General features: G+C 37.4%; 3 protein-coding genes across 3 annotated transcripts; 1 reads left to right on the top strand and 2 right to left on the bottom strand.

Annotated features, from left to right (window-relative positions):
- The first annotated feature begins 627 nt into the window (after positions 1-627).
- LOC130935305 (RGG repeats nuclear RNA binding protein A-like) lies at positions 628-4,468 on the top strand. Its single transcript, XM_057864996.1, has 7 exons — positions 628-1,072; positions 1,860-2,184; positions 2,258-2,323; positions 2,470-2,602; positions 2,795-2,950; positions 3,147-3,203; positions 3,974-4,468. The coding sequence occupies exons 1-7, from the start codon at positions 886-888 to the stop codon at positions 4,145-4,147; spliced, it is 1,098 nt and encodes a 365-aa protein (XP_057720979.1). The 5' UTR covers positions 628-885; the 3' UTR covers positions 4,148-4,468.
- A 939-nt stretch (positions 4,469-5,407) lies between these two features.
- On the bottom strand, positions 5,408-9,306 carry LOC130936264 (ras-related protein RABD2a). Its single transcript, XM_057866311.1, has 8 exons — positions 9,049-9,306; positions 7,939-8,011; positions 7,700-7,747; positions 7,572-7,619; positions 7,341-7,412; positions 6,541-6,696; positions 6,269-6,372; positions 5,408-5,908 (listed from the first exon to the last, which is right to left on the bottom strand). Exons 1-8 carry the CDS (start codon positions 9,060-9,062, stop codon positions 5,812-5,814), a joined length of 612 nt encoding a protein of 203 aa, XP_057722294.1. The 5' UTR covers positions 9,063-9,306; the 3' UTR covers positions 5,408-5,811.
- A 2,649-nt stretch (positions 9,307-11,955) lies between these two features.
- Positions 11,956-15,014, bottom strand: LOC130936265 (ras-related protein RABD2a). Its single transcript, XM_057866313.1, has 8 exons — positions 14,825-15,014; positions 13,787-13,859; positions 13,549-13,596; positions 13,422-13,469; positions 13,190-13,261; positions 12,926-13,081; positions 12,657-12,760; positions 11,956-12,376 (listed from the first exon to the last, which is right to left on the bottom strand). Exons 1-8 carry the CDS (start codon positions 14,836-14,838, stop codon positions 12,280-12,282), a joined length of 612 nt encoding a protein of 203 aa, XP_057722296.1. The 5' UTR covers positions 14,839-15,014; the 3' UTR covers positions 11,956-12,279.
- Positions 15,015-27,139: the final 12,125 nt, after the last annotated feature.

Raw genomic sequence — 27,139 nt, forward strand, 5'->3', positions numbered from 1 at the left:
TATTCTTTAATGATTTCTGACATGCCAAACAGACAGGTTCTTTTCGAGTTGATTTCAAAAGTTAAAGACTTAATTACTGAAAATAGGAATTGGAATCAGAATCTCATTAAAGAATTATTTTTTCAAGATATTGCAGACAGGATTTTATCAGTTAAAATTCAGCAGAGTAAGGACAAATTGCAATAGAATTTGAACAAATTCCCACCTTTTTTATGCTGTCTTATTTTTGAACGTCTATATATTTTATTTTTTAATAATTAATGAAATATAACCTACTATTTTTGGAAAAAAAACTTTGCATTGATTTTTTTATGTATTTTAAAAATAATTATTGAAATATTTTCATAATGTATGTAATCAAATATGCAAGAAGTCAATTACCATTTATAAAGCACAATAGTATTATTTTGTTATTTTTTACATACTAATATTATTTCTTAAAATCTTTTTTTATCATTTTTATTTTTTAAAATTATTTTGATCAATATCTTAACTTTTAAGTATAATAATAATAATAATAATAATAATAATAATAATAATAATAATATAAAATGGGCGCAATGCATAAGCATTTGCAAGCAAGTAGAAGTTCCAACCGAATACCGCAAATAAATAAATAGATTCATTGAATTTGGAATTAGAGATTAGGTTGCTTTGCTTTCTCTCTCTTTCTCTCTGTGGGTTTCACTCTCACTCTCTCTCTCTCGCGGCTGCTAGGGTTTTTCAGTTTCACTCTTCTTCTTCTTCTTTCTCTCTCATCGATCTCTATTCCGTTCTCGATGGACTCCAAAAACCTCTAATTTCAGACACTAAGAAGACAGCTTTCTGGTTTCTGTTTCGTGTGAGGGGGGTTTCTTCTTCTCTGTCGGTCACAGTTTTCCACAAATGGCGACGGCCAACCCTTTCGATTTGTTAGGTGACGACGCCGAGGACCCCTCGCAGCAACTCGCCGCCGCGGAAGCTATGGCTGCTGCGGTGGCTCCACCCAAGAAGGGTTCAGCTGCGGCGGCGGCTCAGCAGCAGAAGCCACCAGCTCAGTTGCCTTCTAAGCCTGTTCCTCCTTCTCAGGCTGGTGAGCATTCCTTTTTCTAATTGATTCATTCGTTTATTCATTTCTTCATTTCCCTTTTTGTGTTCCTTGATTTTTCGGTTTTTTTTTTTTTTATTTTAATTTTTTGTTGAGAAGTTTGTTTTTTTTTTGGGTATTGAAAATATGTTGGCTTTTATTGATGGATTTCAATATTGAACTGAGATTTATATGCTGGGTGTTTTTGTTCCTGTATTATATTGTCTTTGCTGGGAACATGCTTGCTTTTGTAGGTTTTGCTTGATCCTGCAGTATGAGACACATGATGAGTCTTGGTGTTTTTATGTTGTCGGTTTTTAAAATTATATTGTTTGTTGCTGTCTTAGTCTACATAAATGTTCACGTGTACATGAGATTTAAACACGTCATCATTTCTTTTTCAGCTGCATTTATTAATTTGTTTATTTTTGTTGTAGTAAATGGAGTATTAATGTATCATAGGGGATCTGATAGCGTGCTTTTTCTTTTGCATTTGCATAAGCTCACAAGTTTCTGCGGAATTTGACTCCTTTATGTAGGGAATACTAGTAAATTTCTAATTGAAATTAATTTATAGGGATACATTTAAATGTTAACCTGTAAAGTTCTTGCATTATTTGTTGTGTTGAGCATTGAATGCTCGCCGGTTGGTGTGTATATACTATTTTTTGGTGTTAAGATAATATTGAATAATATGTTTTCTGCTGTACTAGTTCCTGAATGGTTGATTGCATTGATAATGTTGGTTGAATCCATTTCTTGTCTTCATTTACCTTTGTTCTCTCTTTTATAGTGAGGGATGCAAAAAATGAATCATCACGTGGTGGTCGTGGTGGTGGAGGTGGAAGAGGAGGAGGTGGACGAGGATATGGACGTGGTCGTGGTGGCCCTGGATTTAACCGTGACTATCCAAGCGATGATAACTCATTCCCTGCTGCTGGTGGCCCTGCAAACCAAGTTGCCTTTGAAGGAGATGATGGGAGGCCTTCAGAAAGGCGTGGCTATGGCGGTGGGAGGCCTTATCGTGTTGGTGGTCGTCGTGGAGGTTTCAGCAATGGCGAAGCTGGCGAAGAAGGGCGTCCACGAAGGCTTGAACGCCGCAGTGGGACAGGCCGCGGGTGAACATCATTACTTACTTCAAGTAGTTTTTCTATCAATTATCAACATTGATATCATTTGTTCTATTTGCAGCAATGAACTTAAACGTGAAGGCTCTGGTCGTGGTAACTGGGGAACCCCTGCTGATGAAATTGCTCCGTAAGCAATTATGTTTTACATAATATATATTATAAATATACTCGCTGCATGGTTTAGTCTTTTAGAGTTTTTTTTTATATTTTTTTATTTTTGCTTTCAACAGGTCCTTTTTACTTACGTTTTCTATTTGTATGAAATTTGTGTAGGGTGACTGAGGAGGGAGTGAATGAAACTGAAAAGATTGTGGGTGAGGAGATCCCTGCTGGCGAGGGAGCTGCAGAAGATGCAAACAAGGACAGTCCTGCCAATGAAGCTGTAGAAAAGGAGCCGGAGGAGAAGGTGAGTGTTCATTGCCTTTTCTTGTATAACTTCTGACATTTCTATGCCTTTGGATCATGAGAAAGAAAATGATTGGTTGCATTTTTTGTTCTTGCTGTCATAACACATGGTTGCTTCTTTTAGTGGGTTTTTCAACGTTTACTATTATCAGCTGTTATTTGTTCATTACCAAATAATGTTATACTTTGATAGGAGATGACATTGGAGGAATATGAGAAGGTGCTGGAAGAGAAACGGAAGGCATTCCAAGCGCTCAAAACTGAGGAGAGAAAGGTGGATATTAAGGAATTTGAATCCATGCAGCCACTGTCAAGCAAGAAAGACAACCATGACATCTTCATTAAGTTGGTGAGATTTTATCTTTAGTTTTGTTTTTTTTTATAGCTGTTTCTTGTTGTTCTAATTTCTATGGACCCATTGTTGATCTATGTAAAGCAAACAGAGGGAATGAGTTCAATCTACTTGGTTGAAGTCTTTGTTGTTACTGCTGTATGATATTTTTTTATCTCAAAAACAATTATTGATGTCTTAATTATCTTTTCAGGGATCGGACAAGGATAAGCGCAAAGATGCTTTGGAGAAGGAGGAGAAATCCAAGAAGGTCCGTCTTTTTTAGCACTCTAGCTTTTAATTTTAGCTCCATGAAGGATTATTTGGCTATCAGCCATCAAATCTATCTGCCTCGAATACTTGGTTTAAATGATAATTTAGTTGCTTATTTTAACTTATGGTGCATCCTTGTGCACTTGCTTTTTTTTTAACCATGACCTGGATTCTACTGGTTCAATTTTATCTTTTAAAATAAACACCGACTTTTGTAGTAATAGTGAACTCCTATCCCCAAATAAATATGGAAACCATTGCTTAGATCCAGGTTACTCGATATTTTAAATAAAAGGGTTGAGTATTATGTTATTCGAACACACGATCTTTTTACTTTATTCCTTTGGATTCACCGCGTTAGTTCATTGTAAAGTTGGTTATTTAGTGACTACCTGTCAGTTGTCATGTTCTTGTTTGTTACTACTTTGCAAGACCAGGAGATGTTATGCATCTGGCATTTGATTTATTCTTTGTTTTGTGGTTTTTCCTTTTGAGATCTAAATGAGGCTGTTGTTGTGTCCCTTGTATGTATTCTTGCTCCTTGTCCTTTTCAACTCAACTTTATTATCGCCATTGCATGGTTGTATTGTTTTTGATGGGTAAATTTCAGTTTGTGTTTGTGTTCCTTCTTGAAGGATCTCTCTGATTCCAGCGTCAATATACCCCCATAATATTTTTCATTTTTTCTATAGATTTTAATTGGCACTGTCAATGTTTTTTGTTTTTGGTATTTTCTTCTATGGGCTAATTTTGGACTTCTGTGTTTAGTCTGTCAGCATCAACGAGTTTCTGAAGCCTGCTGAAGGAGAAAGGTACTACAACCCAGGCGGACGTGGCAGACGTGGCCAAGGTTCTAGAGGTTATGGTGGAAATGCTGGCAGCAACGCCCAGGCCCCGTCGATTGCAGATCCTGGGCACTTCCCAACCTTGGGTGGCAAGTGAGGTTTCCATTCCAAGAACCCTTCCAAACATTTCCCTGTCTGTCCTCTCTTCTTTACAATTTTGGGGTTCTATGATTTTAAGTTTAAACAGGAAAAACATTGGATTTCTTCCTGAATTAGAAGAACAAGGGTTATTCAACTTTTATTATGACTCTTTACAATGTAAATTTAGGTTGTTCCCTTAATCGCATGTAGCCGTTTCCTCTGTCATGTCTTTTGTTTTTACTGTGGTTGACATTTGGGGGGTTATTATGGTGGCGGATAAAATCAAATGTTGTTGAGTTTCCTTATTTATAGATTGAATTCTCAGTTTTGCTTCAAATATGCCCGTTTGGCATCGCATTAAAATGCAACTTTGTATTTTTATTTTTCTAAATAACTAAAATATTAGAAAAAATAGAAACGTGAGCCTAATATTAATGCTGCACTCACGAAGTAGTTTGGTTTTGTGCTTCTTCTACAGTAGTTTTGCAGTGTGTATTAAGATCTGAAAATCAAAAGCTTTTACTTGATATCTTTCTAATGGAATTTCGTCATTAGGAATTAAAATGAATAATTGTGTGCGCTGTGCAGGTTGTTTCTACGTTAATTAGGTTGATTTCTTCATAATTTAATGTATCATAGTTTATACAGATCAATTGCTTAAATCAAATCAGACAGTTTTATGCTCACAAAAATTATAAAGTATATTGCAATCTTGTATCAAGTCGTTTGTTCTGAGTTGCTTTTATAATATCAGCAAGTTGTCTATTACCCTAACGCATTTAAAAAAAAACAAAGAAATACCATATCCTTTTTCTCCACGTATCATATTTGCGATGATTGTAATCCAGTCTATTTTATTTTCTCTCTATTGCATCTTGTAAAATAGCAACTCAACCTTTATATAAAGAGGCTTTAACTACGTTGAATCATCATACGTTCATTAATAAAACGTTTAGAAATAGAACTTCATTTAAGTTGGTTGTGCCATGGGGCATGAAGTTCAATATCTGCCTTGTATGAACAGAATCGTTTTTGCTATAAGCCAATATCGTCAATATTGAATTGATTAATCAAATCCAAAACAAGTTAGAATATAAATGCTTAATAGAGAGCATTTGCTTTTTCAAATCGACATGATGAGCTACGAAACTAATGCCTTTGCAGTTGGCGTTCAACTTTTCGTACTTTTCTAATACTTTTAACAAGGAATGAAGAAGAAAACTTTTTGGAGCGTTTAATAATTCAATACACTGAATATATATAAAAAAAATGATCATTTTCAATAAAAAAGATCTTTTCTTGCTTCATTAATGTGTGTTAAGATACCAACTTAGAACCTTTTCTTTTATACAAGTCAGGGAGTGACAGCTACTAGATACACATTTATTATACGGAACATATTATGCAAAATTTAGAGTTTTAAGACAAAAAATGAAAGAAAACTTGGTGTTACCTTAGTGAAGTATGAGCTGGAAGATATAGATTTACCATTAACGAGTGCTAATATAATAAGCCCAAACACACCATTTAAGTATATGTAAAGAATGGGATCATCTAGGCCAATTCCCAAACCACAGAACAAATTATATGACATTGATCCACTACTTACTGAAATGACAAATCTTACAAGCGAAACGGCAACTAGCAGACCAAGGGAAAAAGGATCCGAACATTATCTGACTAGGAAGAGCAACACCCACTTTTCTGTCCAACTGGCTGTCCTTTGATCTGCACCGTGGGAGGCCTTGCATTGTTTGCGGCAGGTTGGCTCGCCATTCTATATTGATGTCGCAAACATAGCATAAGATAACATGCTTGGAAGAAATCAATGCAGAAAAATGGAAGGGAAATGTTCATAGGTAGAGAGAACAGCATAAATTTCAGATGTGTAACTAAAGCTCTCGAAAGACCGTTGATAAATTATCAATCATAATTCATACTCCTCTTTTGGGTCCATCTATAGATATTCTATCTAGTGTCTATCACTTTGTTTCCAATGCCAACAAGTCCATAACAGTCATTATATTTCCACCTAGAATTTTTAACAACCTCTAATTGGCAGTTCCATAGTGACATCAAACTTGATTTTCTTTAATCTCTATCATCTATCATTAAAAAAGAATCAGGAACAAAGTACCTATTCTTGATGGCAGCAGACATGGCCATGAATGCTTGTTCAACATTTGTGGAGTCTTTTGCACTAGTTTCCATAAAAGGAATGCCTATTTCGTCAGCAAATGCCTGCAATAGGAGAACAAGGAAAAGAATGGGTTACAAATGCTGAAGCAGAAACAAGACCAATATTAATCACCCCACTGGCAGAAACATTGAACATAGAGTTGAAGACTTGAAGTTATATCCTTCATGAGAAAATAATTGAAAATTGAGTAATGTGTATTAAAGCTGTACTTTGGCTGTTTCATATGAGACAACTCTATTTGCTGTCAGATCACTCTTGTTTCCAACTAAGAGTTTGTTGACGTTGTCACTAGCATAGCGATCAATTTCACTGAGCCACTGCTTCACATTATTGAAGCTCTCTTCATCTGTCACATCATAAACAATCTGCCAGCAAAGAAAAATCAGTCAGTAGCTGAAGCGATCTCCATAAATAGGGAATTTTCAATATTTAAAATTAGAGTAAAGTGACAATTAGATCCTTGAAGATTTCAACCTAGGAGTAATTAGTCCTTGAAGAAAAAAAGTACCAATTAGATCATCCACGATAGTAAACAGTGGACATGTATATCCTGCCGTCAATGGATAGTGTGAAACGAAACGGAGTTGCCTATGTATTTTGTTATCTACAATGGTACATGTCCTATTGCTGTCACGTGAACATAGAAACGATGTAGTTTTGGACAATGAAACATTCATTATCTTTTGAGTTTCCATATAACTTTTATCAATTGTTCTCTATTCATCACAAATTCTACTAAAACAGGTGAAGTTTCACCATAAAAGTTATCTACATAACAATCTTTCAATAAATAGACATGTCACAGTAGTTAACTGTACATATAAATACAATCGTTAAGTTTTATGTGATAAAATGATAGAAGGACATAACATATCCACCGTTTGCTATCATGGAGGACTAAATTGGTACTCTCTTTTCTTTAGAGGCTAATTAGTCTGAAGTTGAAATCTTCAGGGACCTAATTGTCATTGTACTCTTAAAATTAAATGTCAAGAGATTCATCACTCACAATGATTCCATGTGCCCCGCGATAGTAGCTACTTGTTATTGTTCTAAACCGTTCTTGTCCAGCAGTATCCCACTACAATAACAGATTGTAAAGCAACATAAGAAACAATAAATCAATACAGCCATCAATTTCCGTGATCCACATGGTCTATAAACAAGGCAGAAATATTAAAACATATTTCTTAAGGATACTAAAAATAAATGTTAGCAAGTAAAGCAATCAAATACATACAATCTGAAGTTTAATCGTCTTCCCATCCTGCTCAACAGTTCGTATTTTCTACAGACAACAACATGAGATGATCAGTTAAAACACATTTTTCAAATGAGTTCAAGCTAAATATTTGTAAATGTACTCACAAAATCAACTCCAATGGTGCTTATGTAGCTCTCAATGTATGAATCATCCTGGAAATAAACAATAAAATTGATTTAACTACTGCATTTAGCAGCAACAGTAATGCATATAAATTTAATATATAATGCTTCAAAGATTACTTTATTACACATCACATTTTCACTCAAAGACTAATAATGACAGCAAGGCAAAAGAACACAACAAAGAAAATGTCTAGAATTAGAAGCAGTAGATAGCTTACAGCAAATCTCAGAAGAAGACATGATTTTCCAACACCAGAGTCTCCAATAAGTAGGAGCTTGAACAGATAATCACTGTAAAATATAACCACAACAGATTAAGTTTCCCAACTAATGACAAAGATCAGCTTCAGACACAGCTTCATCATTTCATGCACACCGAGACAAACATAGATGTACTGCTACTACAACAACAATGTTTTAGCGGCTATATGGATCAAATGACATTATTGATCTCTATGAGGAATCATGTCTGAACTTGGCCTCTTTATGATTAAATCTCTTTTGACAAGTACTTTCGCAAGTTCCTTAGGATCCACCTATTCAAAGCCATCAGGCTATCTCCCATCTCCCCGAAAACATGATGTAATAATACAAGGGTGAAATTCATGCCAATTGTCATCTTAAATCCTATCAATTGACATTATTGTAGGAAGCAATAATTACAAAGGTGGGCCATAAGTCCTCAATCCTCATCACACTTACCTAAGTCAGTTAAAAGAAAAATCTACTCAGGAATCTGGAATGCAACTACCTCTAACTATTCCCCCACCTCTCACAAAATAAAATAAAATAAATGAAGGTTAACGGAATCATAATTCAATCATAAACCAATATTCTCGTTTGTACTCTCGCTTCTTTAATTCTTTTCTTTTTTTTTTAGGTCAATTTTTATTAAAATGTTACAACATTCGGAAGTAAAGCACAGAAGCTCACCAATAATAGACAAGATCAAGGTACCACTGAATTAACCCAAAAAAGGACAGATTTCGAAAAGTAAAAGTCTATTTCCACAGAACCTACTTTAGTACTTTTTGAATAATAATAATAATAATAATAATAATAATAATAATAATAATAAACAACTTCTAATAGGGAAAAAAAAAAAAAAGAAAAATCAACCTCCACACAGCATAATTCATGAAGCTGATCCAATCTAGGGTTATCAACTAATCACGACGGCAATTACTGTTTCGAGGAACTCCAAACTAAAATCACGATAAATGAATCGAATTTATCGAAACAATTCACTAAGAAGCACAGGAGAATCAAAGCCGATACCAAAAATAAAACAATTCGCCGGAGAGAGTGAGAGAAAGAGAGGAACGTACTACTCGGGATTCATGGCGGAGGAGAATCGGAGCGGGCCGTAAAGTCGCCGGAAAAAGGAAGGTTAATGGCGAGAAGGAAGGGATCCGGTGCTCCACGTGGAGGGGGAAGTGGGGATTCGGGAGAAAAAACGGAACGGAGTTGAAAATTTTGAGGAGAAACAAAAACTAAAATCTATTTCTTGATTTTCTTCTGCTGTGTTGTGCTTTTCTTATTTTTGAATTAAATGTGAATAAAATAAAATAAAATAAAATGGTATCATGCGTGGACCCAATACGGTGGCGTTTATGGTCCTAATTTGAGTTTGGCCAATCCCCTATGAGAAGGGTGCTTCCTGCCTTGGCAACCGGCATTAAGTTATCCGAAACCAAAGTTTGATGTTTAAGGTATGGGCATTTCTCGCCAATGGAAAAATTTAATAATATTAAAAATAATAAAAAATAAAGATTAATAAAGTATTAATTAAACTATTAAAGTATTTGTAGAGTTGTCACACAGATCGCCGTGACTTGATTAGGTCTGATAAAGTAATTTATTGGTTTAAATAAGTGAGCAAATTAAAAGTATATATTGATCCTTAGAATAGAAGTAAAAAAATTGTTGGAGGAAACGAATTAATCAGTTTATTTGGATTAATCTGGTTATTTTCTTATTGTATTGTCTGCATAAGCAATGTCTAATTAAGAAAACAAAATCAATTCCTAGGTTAAAAAAGATCAATTTCAGATCGAAGTGTTTTGCCTCTTTAATATATATTGTTATTTGAAACTTAAAATATTTTAGTTAGAACTTGAGATATTCAAATTGGATTATTAAAAATTTTGTTAAAAATATTAAGTAATAAAAAAATAATGAAAAAAAGTTTAAATAACAAGCATACCTTTAATTCACTTATTTATGGACTCGAACCTATTAATCATCTCATTTTTACAAGCATATTTTAAAACAAAAAACCTGCTTAAGTTAAGATTAGGGATGACCATGGCAATACCATCTGAATCCGTGGATACTCACCTTGTCCCTACGTTCGAGGCGGCGATACGGGGCGAATTTTCAACGGGGCGAATTCTCTGGAGGGGCGGGACGGGATCGGGTTTAGGTAATAGTAATACCCGCCCCACTATATATATAATTTTAATATATAATATGTATAATATATGTAAAATAATTAGTAAATGATTAATAATATTGTATTATATAAAGATTTTTACTTTAATTTATTTTATATATGTGATAATGGTTATATAAATTTTGAAATTTAATTTTATTTATTGAATTTTAATAATTATAGGGGCGAGACGGGTACCTGCAGGGGCAGGTTAGAGTTCAATGTTTTACTACTCGCGGATAGAAGCAGGGCGTGTTCTATGCGGGTTGTTGTACGGCGGAGCGGAGTCGGGTAGAGCAAAAATCCGCCCCGTTGCCACCCCTAGTTAAGGTGGGCGAACGATTGACTTGACCAATTCCTTTTATAAGTCAATTGGTCTGAGTTACTTTTACTCACAAATAGGGGTGGCAAGCGGGGAAGCCCGTCTCGCTCCGCCCCGCCTAGTAAGGCGGTCCCAGAATCCTAACCCGCCCCGCCTAACGGCGGGTTGGCGGGCCGGCGGACTAAGCCCGTCAAATAACCTTTTTTTTTATTTTTAACTATTAAATAATATATATAAAGGCATAAAAAAACTCTCCTATTTTTTACTTTTAACTATTATAATTTCTAAAGGTATAAACAAATGATAATTTTTATATTCACAAACATTAAAGTCTTTGTAATTATAAATATCTAATAAATATAATTATAAACCAAATTTTCATCCAAAACATAATTATAAATATTGTTCCCAAAACAAAATAAACATAATCCAAAACATAATTATAAATATTGTCTCTAAAACAAAATAAATATAATCCAAAATACTTAATTTTCATCTTCATTCTCTAAGTTGAGTTGGGGGGAAGTTGGATTTTAGTAAAAAAATTGTAAAAATACCCTTTACTAAAAAATTTTAAGCTCGGCGAAAAAGCCCGCCCCACCCCCGCCAAAGCCCGCAAAAACCCACGGTTTAAGCGGTGCGGGTTAGGCAGGCTTTTACTATTTTGCGGTCCCAATTTTCCAGCCCAACCCGTCTTTTTTAGCGGATTACGCGGGCCGGCCCAGCGGATTTAGACCCGTTTGCCACCCCCTACTCACAAAGTGTTGTCTATTATCATAATGAATTTCTAAAATATAAAATACCATATCCTTATTTTCACAAAGTTGTCTATTACCATAATGCATTTCTAAAATATAAAATACCATATCCTTATTTTCGCCAGATAATATTTGCGATGATTGTAAATTGAAAAATGTTAAAAGACCAACAGAATTTATCGTTTAGTCATCGATGTTAAAAAATATAAGCTAAAATACCTTGTTAAATTACTAAACTAAAGGAATTAAGTTGATTATTAAAAATAATGGTCAAAAAGAATAAATTTTAATAGCTCTACTGTTTCTATTGTAAACTTGTTTTATTTTATCTCCATTCTATCTAGTAAAATAGTAAAGCCAAAACCTCCATACGAAGAGGCTCCGTATTTTGAATCAGGACGTTCATGTAAAAAAACATCGACAAATAGTACTTTGGGAAAAGGCCCAAAAAATTTTATCGGTTGTAATTCGATTTGCCTGTTTGTATTGCAATTTGATGTAGAATTTCTCCTGCACTGTCCTGTGTACCCAAATAAAGCAACCGAACAAGTCCAAACCTTCACGTGAAGTTAGTTGTGCCATTGGGCATGAGGTTCAAATCTGCCTTGTTGAACAGGTGCTAGAAGCAAATATCTTTTCTTGCTTCATTAATATCCATTAATATCCGTTACCAAGATATACAATGTTAGCAAAATCAATTCCTTTCATACAAGTCAGGGAGTGACGCCTAGAACCAGATAAACATTTATTATAGGGTATATATTGTGCAAAATTATACAGTTCTAAGACAGAAACTGAAAGAAAACTTAGTGTTAACTTAGTGAAGATATGAGCTGGAAGATATAGATTTATCATTAACGAGTGCTAATATAATAAGCCCAAACATACCATTTAAGTATATGTAAAGAATGGGATCATCTAGGTCAATTCTCAAACCACAGGACAAATTATATGACATGGATCCACTACTTACTAAAATGACAAATCTTACATGGAACAGAGCAACTAGCAGACCAAGTGAAAAAGGATCTGTAACATTATCTGACTAGGAAGAGCAACACCCACTTTTCTGTCCAACTGGCTGTCCTTTGATTTGTACCGTGGGAGGCCTTGCATTGTTTGCGGCTGGTTGGCTCGCCATTCTATATTGATGTCACAAATATAGCGTAAGATAACATGCTTGAACGAAATCAATGCCAGAAAAATAGAAGGGGAATGTTCATAGGGACAGGAAAAGAATAGCATAAAATTTCAGATTTGAAACTAAAGCTCTCAAAAGTCAAAACACGGTTGATAAATTATCAATCATAATTCCAGGAAGGCAATAACCAATACATGGCCAACTGGCCAAGTGACGCCAAACTTGGAGATTTTCCCTAATATCTATCATCTATCATTAAATAAGAATCAGGAACAAATTACCTATTCTTGATGGCAGCAGACATGGCCATGAATGCTTGTTCGACATTTGTAGAGTCTTTTGCACTAGTTTCCATAAAAGGAATGCCTATTTCGTCTGCGAATGCCTGCAATAGGAGTACAAGGAAAAGAATTGGTTACAAATGCTGAAGCAGAAACAAGACCAATATTAATCACCCCACTAGCAGAAACATTGAACAGAGTTGAAGAGTTGAAGTTATTTCCTTCATGAGAAAACAACAGAAAATTGAATATGTGTATTAAAGCTGTACTTTGGCTGTTTCATATGAGACAACTCTATTTGCTGTCAGATCACTCTTGTTTCCAACTAAGAGTTTGTTGACGTTGTCACTAGCATAGCGATCGATTTCACTGAGCCACTGCTTCACATTATTGAAGCTCTCTTCATCTGTCACATCATAAACAATCTGCCAGCAAAGAAAAAGCAGTCAGTAGCTGTAGCTCACCTGAAATGATCCCCATAGATAGGGAATTTTCAATATTTAAAATTAAATGTCAGGATATTCATCACTCACAATGATTCCATGTGCCCCACGATAGTAGCTACTGGTTATTGTTCTAAACCGTTCTTGTCCAGCAGTATCCCACTGCAAGAAACAGATTGTAAAGCAATGTAGGAGACAATAAATCAATACAGCCATGAAGTTCAGTTATCCACATGGTCTATAAACATGGCAGAAATATTAAAACATATTTCTTAAGCTTAATAAAAAGAAATGTTAGCAAATAAAGCAATCAGATACATACAATCTGAAGTTTAATCGTCTTCCCATCCTGCTCAACAGTTCGTATTTTCTACAGACAACAACATGAAATGATCAGTTAAAACACATTTTCAAATGAGTTCAAGCTAAATATTTGCAAATGTACTCACAAAATCAACTCCGATGGTGCTAATGTAGCTCTCAATGTATGAATCATCCTGGAAATAAACAATAAAATTTATTTAACTAATGTATTTAGCAGCAACAGTAATTCATATAAATTCAATAAGTAATGCTTCAAAGATTACTTTAATGCGCATCACATTTTCACTCAAAGACCAACAATGACAGCAAGGTAAAAGAACACAACAAAGAAAATATTAGAATTAGATGCGGTAGATGGCTTACAGCAAATCTCAGAAGAAGACATGATTTGCCAACACCAGAGTCTCCAATAAGAAGGAGCTTGAACAGATAATCACTGCAAAGGATAACCGCAACAGATTAAGTTTGCCAACTAAATGACAGAGATCTGCTTCATGGACAACCAAAATCATTTCATGCACATAAAGACAAACATAGATGTACTGCTACTACTACAACAACAACAACAAAAACAATGTTTTAGCGGCTACATGGATCAAACAACATTATTGAGCTCTATCCGGAATCATGTCTGAACTTGGTCCCTTTATGATTAAATCTCTCTTGACAAGTTCTTTCGCAATTTCCTTAGGATCCATCTATTTGAAGACATAAAACATGATGTAATAACACAAGGGTGAAATCCGTGTCAATTATTATGTTAAATCTTATCAATTGGCATTATTGTAGGAAGCAATAATTCCAAAGGTGGGTTATCAGTCCTCGTCACACTAAACTAAGTTAGTTAAAAGAAAAATCTATTCAGGAATTTGGAATGTAACCTATTCCCCCCAGCCCCCGCAAAAGGGAAAAAAAAAATGTTAAGGGAGCTATAATTCGATCATAAACCAAGATTCTCGTTTGTACTCTCTCTTCTTTTCTTTTCATTCTTATATTTGGTCAATTTTTATAGAAATGCTAAAATATTCGCAAGTAAAACACAGAAGGTCACCAATAATGGTCAAGATTAAGGTACCACTGAACCATCCCAAAAAAGAACACAATTTGAAAAGTAAAATTCTATTTCAACAGAAGATACTTTAGTACTTATTAAAAATGATAACAATAATAATAAACAACTTCTAAGATTATCAACCTCCTCACAGCATAATTCATGAAGCTGATCCAATCTAGGGTTATCAACTAATCAACGGAAATTACTGTTTCGAGGAACTCCAAACGAAAACCACGAAAGGAATTGAATTTGTCGAAACAATTCACTAAGAAGCACAAGAGATTCAAAGCCGATACTAAAATATAAAACAATAGGATGGAGGGAGTGAGAGAAATAGAGGGACGTACTACTCGGGATTCATGGCGGAGGAGAATCGGATGGAGCCGTGAAGTCGCCGGAAAAAGGAGGGTTAACGGCGGAGAAAGGATCCGGTGCTCCACGTGGAGGGGAACTGGGGATTTGGGAGAAAAAACGGAACGGAGTTGAAAATTCTGAGGAGAAACAAAAACTAAGATCTATTTGTTCTGCTGTGCTTTTCTTCATTTTAATTAAATTTTAAAAATTAAAATAAATATAATGGAGTCATGCGCAATCCTTGCTAATGAAAATAATTAATAATAAAATAAAATAAAGCATGACTTTTGTTAGATTTTTTTAAATTATTACTAATGTTTAATTTTATTTAAAATATTAAAGACAAAATTAAAAATGTTTAGGAATAACTTTAAAATAAATAAAAAATATTAAAAATAAAATTAAACGACTCAAAAATAAATAAATAGCCATTTGAGTATGAAAGATTCAGATGCCGTCAAAATTATCAGTAATAGCTATAGAATTACACTAAAAAAATTTTCACAAAATTAAAAATATGAACAAAAAGAACATCATTAAAATTATAAACTCCATCTAAAATTGAACAAAATATAGCTTAGATTAATTAGTAGAAGTAATAAAAAAAAGTCCCAAAAGAAGATGAAAAATAAAAGTTTAAAACCCAATCAACATTCCTATCTTTACTCCCTCCTCCAACATTATTATTTCCAACTTAACGACCTTTCTTTTTCTGCAGGAATTGAAAAGTCGTTCGAATAGATACGACCACTTCGTTTCTCTATATTTGAACATTTGGTTACCGTTGCTAAATCTGTTTAGTGGTAGTAAAGGTGTTCAACGGTGATTTTGGTCACTCAATTTTTGGAGTGAGAGAATTGCAGCGATACATTTCAAAATCTCACTAGCATTCAGAGCTGCCACCGTCTCCAGCGCCAAAAAAGTCACCACTTTCGCTTTTCTCAGCAACACGCTCCTAGTCTCACTTGCAAAATTTAAATACCAACCGACTTGGCTCAAATTCTAACCGAAATATAGAACTTTCTCCTCTTCCCCCTGATGCAGGTGGAAACTGTCTCTCAACAAATTTCCTTCGGCAAGTGTACCGAATTTGTCGTCAAGTAAAAACTCACAATAGAGTGAGGTCGAATCCCACAGGGATTGATTGATCAAGCAACTTTAATTAGAAGAATGTTCTAGTTGAGCGAATTCAGAATTTGGGTTGAGATTTACAGAAAATAAAATGGCGGGAATGTAAAGGACAGAAAAAGTAAATGCTAGAATTAAAAGGGCTGAAAGTAAATGACTGAAAGTAAATTGCAGAATTATAAAGGGGAATGGGGTGTTTGCTCATAAAAGTAAACGCAGAAATTAAAGAGAATGGGTGAGATCAGAATTGGGGAGTTCATTGGGCGCAGGAGATGTTGCAATTCTCCGGATCAAGTTCATTTTCATCTCTTCCTCAATCAATGCACTCATTGATCTTCTTGGCAATCTTAATTGATTGAATTACAATTTCTTGCAATTCAATCTCTCAAATCTTGATCAATAGCCAATTCCTTGGTCAATTGCTCATGAGAAGAGATGAAGTGTGGTCACTGATTATACCACATGCATTTCCCAAATCAAGTATTGAGAGGATTATAGTCACATATCCATCCAAACCCAATTTGGTCCAACATGAGAAAACATTTCTAGCTTGATCTCTTCATTCCTCTTTCAAGGCTCAGAAGAGATCCAAGTTTGAATAGCTTCTTTTCCAAGATAACTACCCAATGGGATGAAGATCGAAAGCTTTCAAGTAAAATCAAGAGAAAAGATAGAAGAAGAATAATGAAAACTAGTATTGATCCATCAAATTACAACAGAGCTCCCTAACCCAATGAAAGGGGTTTAGTTGTTCATAGCTCTAGAAAATGAGAACAAAGATGGAGAATACATCATGTAACTAGAAGAGCAGAGAAAGTAAAATACAGAGAGTAGTTTTCCAACTTCCAGGACTCCTTAAATAATTCAAAGCTACTCCTATATATACTACTCTTCTCAGCTTCTAGTTGGCTCTTCAAGTCTTGGGCCTTTGGATCTTGAGTTTGAAGCAGTTCTCTTCTTCATTTGGGCTTAGTTTTACTTGCAGAGAGATAGTGTGAAGTGGGCAGAGACTTTAGCTCAGGACGTTAGGGGTGTTAACGTTTAGTGAAAGTATGAGTTCGAGAATGTTAGTGACACTCAACATTGTCACTAACGTTCCAATGTACCCCTTTGCCTCACGTTAGAGCCCACGTTAACTAGGTTAACGTGGCTTCTAACGTGGCCTTGCCAACCTTCGAGAACGTTAGTGACACTTAACATTGTCACTAACGTTCCAGTGTGCCCCTATGTCTCACGTTAGAGTCCCACGTTAACGAAGTTAATGTGGCTTCTAACGTGGCCATTCTTAGCCATCCCCATCGTTAGTGACAATGTTGAATGTCACTAACGTTGACTCATCTTTCACTCATCAACGTTAGTTTCCACGTTAACGTGGCTCCTTGGGGTTTTGTGGTTGCTTCCAACGTTAGTGACAATGTTGGGTGTCACTAACGTTGTCGACCACCCTTGCCTCTTACGTTAGCTCCCACGTTAACCAAGTTAACGTGGTACATTGCACCTTAGGCCAACGTTAGTGACAATGTTGAATGTCACTAACGTTGGCTTTCTTCCCCCTTTTAACGTGGACTCTAACGTGGCCACTTATGATCATTGGCCAACGTTAGTGATAATGTTAAGTGTCACTAACGTTGGCTCAAAGTCCCCTCTTTACGTTAGAGTTCACGTTAACTTAGTTAACGTGACTCTTAACGTGGGCAATGATGGCTTCGAGAGCGTTATTGGCAATCATTTTTCTCATTAACTTTGCAAGTTACCTCCCATTCCACGTTAGTGGCCACATTAATTAGATTAACGTGACTGCTAAGTGGTTCTTCCTTGCTTCCTTTGGTCTTGAAATCAAGCAATAGAGTGCATCAAAGTTCGAATCCAAGTCATGGGTAATGCAACATACAATTTGTCACTAAACTCATGCAAAATCCTCATGAAATCATGTAAAATGCACAATGTATGCTTGAATCAAGGTATAAGTGAATATCCACCCAAAACTAGCTTATTTTCTAAGGAAATGCATGAAACTACCCTAAAAACAGTAAAGAAAAGGTCATTGAAACTGGCCAAGATGCCCTGGCATCACAACACCAAACTTAAAGCTTGCTTGTCCCTAAGCAAGTACTGGAACAAGAGAATGATGAATGGAATGCCAAGAGAAATGAGTCATTCTTGTGGAAGTCATGTCACTGATTTTATGGTGGTTTCATGCATAGAAACTTAGGTTCATTCCATTACTGGCTTTCAGACCTTTATCATGTCCTAAAACACTGAATTTGCTTACATCCCATGAGACTTTTATTGATCCTTTTATTGTCATTCTAGGGCTTATTTGTGTTCTTCAAGCTAAGTGCTCTGTAAGGGGGCAACTCTTTAAGATAAGCTTTCAGCCAACACTCCCGAACCAGTTGGTTCAAGGTGCTAGGTCTTGAGACACCCCTAAGGACTTACTCCCTCAAGTCTCTCTCCCATACATACACACCACAGGCATCTGGTTCATTTATTTTCCTTCTTGAGACCTTGGTGTCCAGCACCTCTTTGGGTTACTCTTGATAGTGGACTTTCAGCTGATAATCCCGAGTTAGTTAACCCAAGTTACCAAGTGATAAGGCACCCCTAAGAGCTTATTCATCCAAGTAAATCCCTCACATAGGAACACCACAGACACATGCCTCAAGATTAAAACCATTGGTGCCTAGCCTTATTGCTTACTCTTTTTCCTTTGTTTTTCACTTTAAGTGTTCTTTCCCTTTCTCTTATTAGGATCTTGTTATTTACTTAGTCTCATGGGTATATTCAAAGTATAGTATTCAGGCCAGATAGTTGTCATCCCCACCTTATGGTTGAACCAATTTAGATAACTTATGATCACACCAAAGACTCATGAATGCACTTCCATATTATGAGCTCCACTATGGTCTTTTATAACATAAACATTCTCTTTTCATTTGATTTAAAAGACAAGCATACAATAAGTAATGGTATGATACAGTAACACTTAAACCAGAAATCATAGACCTAAGCAATAAAACTTAAAATGCAGAATTGAAAAGGTTCAAACTAACATGGAAGCATGTTCTATTCCATACAAGATCTTCCTTATTTAAAGCATAGAAAAAGATGGAGTAAAGAAGGAACTCCACCACCTTTTACTCTTGTGGCCGTCCATGCTCTTTTCCTTGCTTGTCCTCCTTGTGTCCTCTTGCATTTCCTCGCATCCGCGCCAATCTTGCTTGCTTCCAATCCTCAAGTGCCTTCCTCACTGATTCATGACTTTCTTCCACCCTTTGTCTCTCTTCTCGTGCTAATTCATCCTTCACTTCTTCATACCTTGCGATTCCTGGGTGCAATATAGGCAGCTGTCCTACTAGGTATCCGAGCCTGGCTTGAGTGTTTATGTGATGCCCTGTCTCGCTCATGTAAACTCCTTCTGCAAATGCCATTTGCTCGTCCAGTAGTTCTGTGTGTTCTATTTGTCTTTGATGCATCTCATGTATGTGTGCCCCTTGATGTGCTTGGATGTTGATTAGCCTCTGGATGGACTCTTGTTGCTCATTTTGCCTTTGTTCCATCCTGTTGAATGTTTCTCCCCATTGTTGCCCTTGACTTAGTTGTTGTTCCATCATTTGCCTTTGCCACTCACCTTGCTGAGTCATCCACCTTGAGAGTGCTTCCTCTTGCTGCCCCATCATCTGTAGTTGAAGCTGTTTCTGTGCTCCTTGGCTTTCCAAATACTGTCTAGACAAGCCATCAATGGCTTCCTGCAATTGGTGCATGTCCAAGGTCTGTGGTGCTTGCCCCTCTGTGACTTGTCCTTCCACTACTTGAGGGGCTGTCCTCTTCCTTTGCTTCCGTTGAGGCAGGGGGGATGTGGCAGTATTCATCCTTCGGACCGTTATTAGAATGCCTTCCTTTATCCACACTGGGTCCTCATCTTCAAACACCACCCCAGCTTTCTTGCACAGTCGGTAAATAGTGCTGGGATAACCTAACGTTCCTCTTGAGTCACTTTTCTCTGCCATCTTTCTAATGCCTTCAGCTATGAGTTCATGAACCTTGATTTCTCCTCCTTTGAGTATGCAGTGCACCATTGTGGCTCTCTTGAGATTCACCTCCGAATTGTTTGCAGCTGGGAGAATAGACCTCCTCACGAGTTCAAACCACCCCTTGGCTTCAGGAGTGAGATCCGTTCTCTTGATGAACTTTGGTTTCTTACCCGCAGATCTTTCCCAGTCAGCTCCGGGTACACAAATGTCTTGCAAAATCTGGTCATAATTGGGGTTGTTGTCCAATCTTGAGTGATAACTCTCTTCTTCAAATGGTATGGACCGTAGCTTTAATACCCTCATGACACTCATGGGACCAAAATCCACGACCTTTCCTCTCACAAAGCTTGTATATGACTCATCTACCTTATCATATCGGACCGCATTTGCATAAAATTCTCTTATGAGATTTGCATTCACCTTAGTGACCGGGTCAGTGAGGAGCTCCCATCTTCTCTTTTCTACCTTCTCTGTGATTTCGGGACACTCAGTCTTCTTAACTTGAAATCCCAGCTCATAAATGATTACCTTATCAACCATCCACCCGTATTACAATGCATGATACAAGCTTCTAAATCTCTTTTCATCATATGGGTGTTGCTCCATGGGTTCTTTTCCCTTCCTTCGTTTAGAACTTGAAGAAGCCATGAATGAAAGTTGTGTGAAGGTGGTAAGGGTGTGAGACTTTTGGTTGTTTGGGGTTTTATTGCAATGAAGCGAGTGAGGGGGAAATATTTGTACTGTGAGAGGGAGTGTCTTGTGCCGAAATGAAGAGTTGTGAAGATTGGGTTATGACAATGAATGTGGGCACGGAACAAGGATTATTTATATATGGAAGTTGTGAGAGAATGGAGGGTGTGGATTGATGGAGTGGTTACTTGATGGACGGTTGGGGTTATGCATGAAGGAAGGACAAGGATCATCACTTAATAAGAGTGAATGGTTCGGTCTTCAAGGGTCTCCTTTCTTCAATGTTGCATGGCAACGTTTCCCCATGCGTTCCTTCTTGAGACAAGTGTGTAGTTCTCCTCATGAAGTGGCCGAACCTCCCCCGTTTAATTGTCCAATCAATCCCCATCAGTGCTCCTTTTCTTTTCCCTATAAAGATGAAATAAGAAAAGATATCAAAATGACAATATGAACTTTACGGCTAGAAATAAAAAAAATAAGAAAAGATTAAATTGTTTATTCGTGAATTCCAACTAACTAACTAACTATTTGTGGGTCCTTATATGCATATTGGTGGCACCATGGGGTGACACCAAACTTAGTTTGGAGCACTGTGATGAAAAGTTTTGTTCAAAGCTCCCAAGTCTAGCATGCATCTTGGTTTGCTTTGAACACCAAACTTATTCTTCACTATATACTGCACAATAAGGTTTTCACCAAGTGTTTGTCAAGTTTGGGTTGGAATTCATAAATATTGACTTATTCACTATCTTTTGAAAGCATATAAAAAATGGGTTGCCTCCCATGAAGCGCTTCTTTAGCGTCACTAGCTTGACGTTTCTCCCTCATTAGGGTGGTTGGTAATGCTTGAAGTCCTCCCCTCTTGCTGTGGACTTGTATCCATTGGTTGTATCAATGATCTCTACATGTTCCAGGGAAAGAACTCTGTTGATTGTGAAGACTTTAGGTAACTAAGATGGTACAGTAGGGAGATTAGGGGGAATATTTGGGAAGTAAGCTGAGATCACTCTATCTCCTGGAGAAAAGTCTTCCGTAGGGATCTTTTTGTTCCTCCACCTCCTTGGTACCTTCTTCCTTGTGTCTTTTGATATTGCCTTGCTCTTGATGACTTCTTCCTCTAAGGGGGTTTTGATGTTGTCTTCATATCCCTCTAGAGGTTTAGGTTCCTCCAACTTTTCCTTGAGCTGTGGTAGTTGCTGTTTCCCTTGTTTATCAACCAAAGGGGTCTCCAGATAGGTTGGGTGTGCTTCAGTACTTGCTTCCTCCTTCAGCATATCATTATGATTTTTGCTTGGTTCCTTGTGCTCTTAGTCTGCTTCTTGTGAGAGTTTGAAGACATGGAAACTGAGTCGTTCATCATGGATCCTCAATATTAGCTCCCCTTACTCCACATCTATGAGTGCTCTGACTGTAGCTAGGAATGGTATTCCCAATATGATTGGGTGAGTGTGACTCTCTTCCATGTCCAGGATGACAAAGTCTATTGGGAAAAAGTATTTCCCAACTTTTAGCAACACATTTTCCACCACTCCTATTGCTTGCTTTTGAGTCTTGTCAGCCAGTCTGATGACCACATCTGTGGGCATTATCTCATTGATCTGCAGCCTCTTTACCAAGGATAATGGCAGTAAGTTGATGCTTGCCCCCAAGTCACAGAGTGCTCTATCGAACATTGTTTCTCCTATGGCACAGGGGATGTGAAAACTCCCTGGGTCTTTTCTTTTTGTAGGCAACTCAGGTTGAATAAGGGCACTACATTCCTTGTTCAACACTATAGTCTGGCCTCCTTTGATTGAGATTTTCCTAGGAAGAAGTTCCTTCATATACTTGATGAATGCATGCATTTGTTGGATGGCCTTGATGAATGGTATGTTCACATGCAGAGATGCAAACAAATCTAGGAACCTTGAGTATATTCTCTTCCCCACAGCACCATTGAGCAGTTAGGGGAAGGGTGCATAGAGTCTCAACAGCTCTTGTTGTGAGATTTATGGTTCTTGGTGATCTTTATCCTCCTCCTCTGTTGAGGTGTCTTCAGGTTGTTCAGACAGTTTGCTTTGCTTGTCTTTAGTCTCCTTATCACTTGTAGTGACCATCTTGCAATCTTCCCATCTTACTTTCTTTGCTTCGCCTCTTAGGTTTTTCTCCGTGTCACTTGGGAAGCCATCATTAGGTTTGAAAATCTTCTCAGCTAAGCATCCCACTTGGAATTCCAGCTTCTTGATGGTCTCTCCCTGGTTCTTAATATTGGCTCGCACCTCCTCTTTGAACACCTTGTTTTCTTGAATCTCTTGGCATATTCCTTCAAGTAAGGTTTCAATCTTAGAGAGATTGTCATCAAATGATGGTGGATTGGGAGTAGAGGTGTTGTTTTGGTTTTGATATGGGTGTGGAGAAGTGTTGTTGTGGGGGTGTTGATATGTCCTCTGTGTGAATTGTTGATGAGTTGCATTGTTGTTAGAGTTGTAACGTCTCAGGTCTTGGCTTTGATCTTGCTGATTCCCCCACCCAAAGTTTGGTTGGTTCCTCCATCCAGGGTTGTAGGTTTTGGAGTATGGATCATGGTTCTGTCTAGGTGAATTCCCAATGTAGTTGGCTTGCTCAAGATTACCTTCTGCCTCTTCATCCATTCCTTCTTGGGTTGTTGATGAAGTAGTGATGGCTGCCACTTGGTTCCTCTTCATCTTCTTGGTAAGGTCAGCTAGCTGCTTGGTAATGAGCTTATTCTGAGCCAGCAGAGCATCTACATTGTTTAGCTCATTCACTCCTCTAATGTTCCCTCTTTCGGAAGCATAGAAGTAGTCATTCTCAGCTACAGTCTCAATGACATCTATGGCTTCTTCAATGGTCTTCTTCTTGTTCAAAGATCCTCCAGAGGAATGGTCTACTGCCTTCTTTGATTCATATGACAATCCTTCATAGAAGATGTGCAACTGCACCCATTCATTGAACATATCTGGTGGACACCTCCTTATTAAGTCTTTGAACCTCTCCCATGCTTCATATAGAGTCTCACCATCTTGTTGCCTGAAAGTTTGGACCTAAGCTCTCAGCCGGTTGATTCGTTGAGGGGGGTAGAATCTTGCTAGGAATTTGTTCACCACATCCTCCCAAGTTGTCAAACTCTCCTTGGGGAAAGCCTCCAACCACTTGGCTGCCTTATCCTTGAGTGAGAATGGGAATAGGAGTAGTCTATAGGCGTCAGGATGAACACCATTAGTTTTCACTGTGTCACAAATTCGCAGGAAGGTGGTTAGATGTTGATTGGGATCTTCTTGGACACCTCCTCCAAACGAACAGTTGTTCTGAAGAAGGGTGATGAGCTGTGGTTTTAGTTCAAAGTTGTTGGCATGGATTGTTGGCTTTTGGATATTACTTCCACAGTTGCCTGGGTTTGGATTGATGTAAGAGCCTAACACTCTTCTATCCTCCCCAGCATGATTTGCTCTACCTCCTCCCCCATGGTTATGAGCCTCTTCTTCATGTTGGTTTTCCATGTTGCCTTCCATGTTTAGTTCAAAGTGTTCCTCCTCCTCTTCAGCACCGATTGCACGTTTTTCTCTTGCTTCCCTTCTTAATCTAAGGAGGGTCCTCTCTGGTTCAGAATCGAAGGAAGTTGAAGCCTCGCTTCTTCTCCCTGTCATACAACCAACAGGTACAAGCAAGCAACAATATGTGCAGATAGTATTGCTGTCAGAATTACTGTTAGTTGTGAGTGATGCAATATATCAAACAGTTAGTGGGTTAGCAAAATGAATGGTAAATAACAAAGAACACGAAAGAGTATATGGGGAAGGGAAGAAGTTAATTAAGACAGAAAGTAAATTACTCAAACAGAAAATTAAATCAACAAAACAAAAATGCTCAATCTAGTGATCTCCTAATTTAATCATTGTTGATGCACAATCAATCCCCGGCAACGACGCCATAAACTTGATGCAGGTGGAAACTGTCTCTCAACAAATTTCCTTCGGCAAGTGTACCGAATTTGTCGTCAAGTAAAAACTCACAATAGAGTGAGGTCGAATCCCACAGGGATTGATTGATCAAGCAACTTTAATTAGAAGAATGTTCTAGTTGAGCGAATTCAGAATTTGGGTTGAGATTTGCAGAAAATAAAATGGCGGGAATGTAAAGGACAGAAAAAGTAAATGCTAGAATTAAAGGGCTGAAAGTAAATGACTGAAAGTAAATTGCAGAATTGTAAAGGAAAATGGGGTGTTTGCTCATAAAAGTAAACGCAGAAATTAAAGAGAATGGGTGAGATCAGAATTGGGGAGTTCATTGGGCGCAGGAGATGTTGCAATTCTCTGGATCAAGTTCATTTTCATCTCTTCCTCAATCAATGCACTCATTGATCTCCTTGGCAATCTTAATTGATTGAATTACAATTTCTTGCAATTCAATCTCTCAAATCTTGATCAATAGCCAATTCCTTGGTTAATTGCTCATGAGAAGAGATGAAGTGTGGTCACTGATTATACCACATGCATTTCCCAAATCAAGTATTGAGAGAATTATAGTCACATATCCATCCAAACCCAATTTGGTCCAGCATGAGAAAGCATTTCTAGCTTGATCTCTTCATTCCTCTTTCAAGGCTCAGAAGAGATCCAAATTTAAATAGCTTCTTTTCCAAGATAACTACCCAATGGGATGAAGATCGAAAACTTTCAAGTAAAATCAAGAGAAAAGATAGAAGAAGAATAATGAAAACTAGTATTGATCCATCAAATTACAACAGAGCTCCCTAACCCAATGAAAGGGGTTTAGTTGTTCATAGCTCTAGAAAATGAGAACAAAGATGGAGAATACATCATGTAACTAGAAGAGCAGAGAAAGTAAAATACAGAGAGTACTTTTCCAACTTCCAGGACTCCTTAAATAATTCAAAGCTACTCCTATATATACTACTCTTCTCAGCTTCTAGTTGGCTCTTCAAGTCTTGGGTCTTTGGATCTTGAGTTTGAAGCAGTTCTCTTCTTCATTTGGGCTTGGTTTTACTTGCAGAGAGATAGTGTGAAGTGGGCAGAGACTTTAGTTCAGGACGTTAGGGGTGTTAACGTTTAGTGAAAGTATGAGTTCGAGAACGTTAGTGACACTCAACATTGTCACTAACGTTCCAATGTACCTCTTTGCCTCACGTTAGAGCCCACGTTAGTGACACTTAACATTGTCACTAACGTTCCAGTGTGCCCCTATGTCTCACGTTAGAGTCCCACGTTAACGAAGTTAACGTGGCTTCTAACGTGGCCATTCTTAGCCATCCCCATCGTTAGTGACAATGTTGAGTGTCACTAACGTTGGCTCATCTTTCACTCATCAACGTTAGCTTCCACGTTAACTAAGTTAACGTGGCTCCTTGGGGTTTTGTGGTTGCTTCCAACGTTAGTGACAATGTTGGGTGTCACTAACGTTGTCGACCACCCTTGCCTCTTACGTTAGCTCCCACGTTAACCAAGTTAACGTGGAAGTTAACGTGATACATTGCACCTTAGGCCAACGTTAGTGACAATGTTGAATGTCACTAACGTTGGCTTCCTTCCCCCTTTTAACGTTAGAGGCCACGTTAACTAAGTTAACGTGGACTCTAACGTGGCCACTTATGATCATTGGCCAACGTTAGTGATAATGTTAAGTGTCACTAACGTTGGCTCAAAGTCCCCTCTTTACGTTAGAGTTCACGTTAACTTAGTTAACGTGACTCTTAACGTGGGCAATGATGGCTTCGAGAGCGTTATTGGCAATCACTTTTCTCATTAACTTTGCAAGTTACCTCCCATTCCACGTTAGTGGCCACGTTAATTAGATTAACGTGACTACTAATTGGTTCTTCCTTGCTTCCTTTGGTCTTGAAATCAAGCAATAGAGTGCATCAAAGTTTTAATCCAAGTCATGGGTAATGCAACATATAATTTGTCACTAAACTCATGCAAAATCCTCATGAAATCATGTAAAATGCACAATGTATGCTTGAATCAAGGTATAAGTGAATATCCACCCAAAACTAGTTTATTTCCTAAGGAAATGGATGAAACTACCCTAAAAACAGTAAAGAAAAGGTCAGTGAAACTGGCCAAGATGCCCTGGCATCACCCCCAAAGTTTTCACATCGAGCTTCAATGGAGGGTTCTCCGAGCTTCACAAGGTCGTAAAGCAAGCCTGGATCTCCATTGAAGGTTGTGAGAAGAGCTTGAATAAAAAAAAAATAGAATCCATTGCTCATCGGTTCTAAAGATAGCGGTAGTGAAGGTGGACACATGTGGAGAGGGACCCGAAAATAGCAGTGGTGAATGAAAGGGGATGAAGGGGAATTGGAGCGACAAGCCTGTGCTGAGAGAGGAGGGAAAGAAAGAGAGTAATGTGATGATGATGATGATGACTGAAGGAAGGGTAATTTGAGGTTTTTGGGTAATTTTTTAGAATTTGGATAGTTGTTGGAAGTCGATCTTTTAT

Source organism: Arachis stenosperma, chromosome 6 (assembly GCF_014773155.1).
Source record: "Arachis stenosperma cultivar V10309 chromosome 6, arast.V10309.gnm1.PFL2, whole genome shotgun sequence".
NCBI lineage: Eukaryota > Viridiplantae > Streptophyta > Magnoliopsida > Fabales > Fabaceae > Arachis > Arachis stenosperma.

Coding starts and splice junctions, on each gene's coding strand:
- LOC130936264 (XM_057866311.1), bottom strand. Junction 7,748..7,938: donor GTCTTCTTCTGAGATTTGCT/GTAAGCTATCTA, acceptor GTTTATTTCCAG/GATGATTCATACATTGAGAG. Junction 7,620..7,699: donor GCACCATTGGAGTTGATTTT/GTGAGTACATTT, acceptor TGTTGTCTGTAG/AAAATACGAACTGTTGAGCA.
- LOC130935305 (XM_057864996.1), top strand. CDS start 886: ATGGCGACGGCCAACCCTTTCGATTTGTTAGGTGACGACGCCGAGGAC. Junction 1,073..1,859: donor TGTTCCTCCTTCTCAGGCTG/GTGAGCATTCCT, acceptor TCTCTTTTATAG/TGAGGGATGCAAAAAATGAA. Junction 2,603..2,794: donor AAAAGGAGCCGGAGGAGAAG/GTGAGTGTTCAT, acceptor ATACTTTGATAG/GAGATGACATTGGAGGAATA.
- LOC130936265 (XM_057866313.1), bottom strand. Junction 13,262..13,421: donor AGACGATTAAACTTCAGATT/GTATGTATCTGA, acceptor TGTTTCTTGCAG/TGGGATACTGCTGGACAAGA. Junction 12,377..12,656: donor TCTGCTGCCATCAAGAATAG/GTAATTTGTTCC, acceptor ACATCAATATAG/AATGGCGAGCCAACCAGCCG.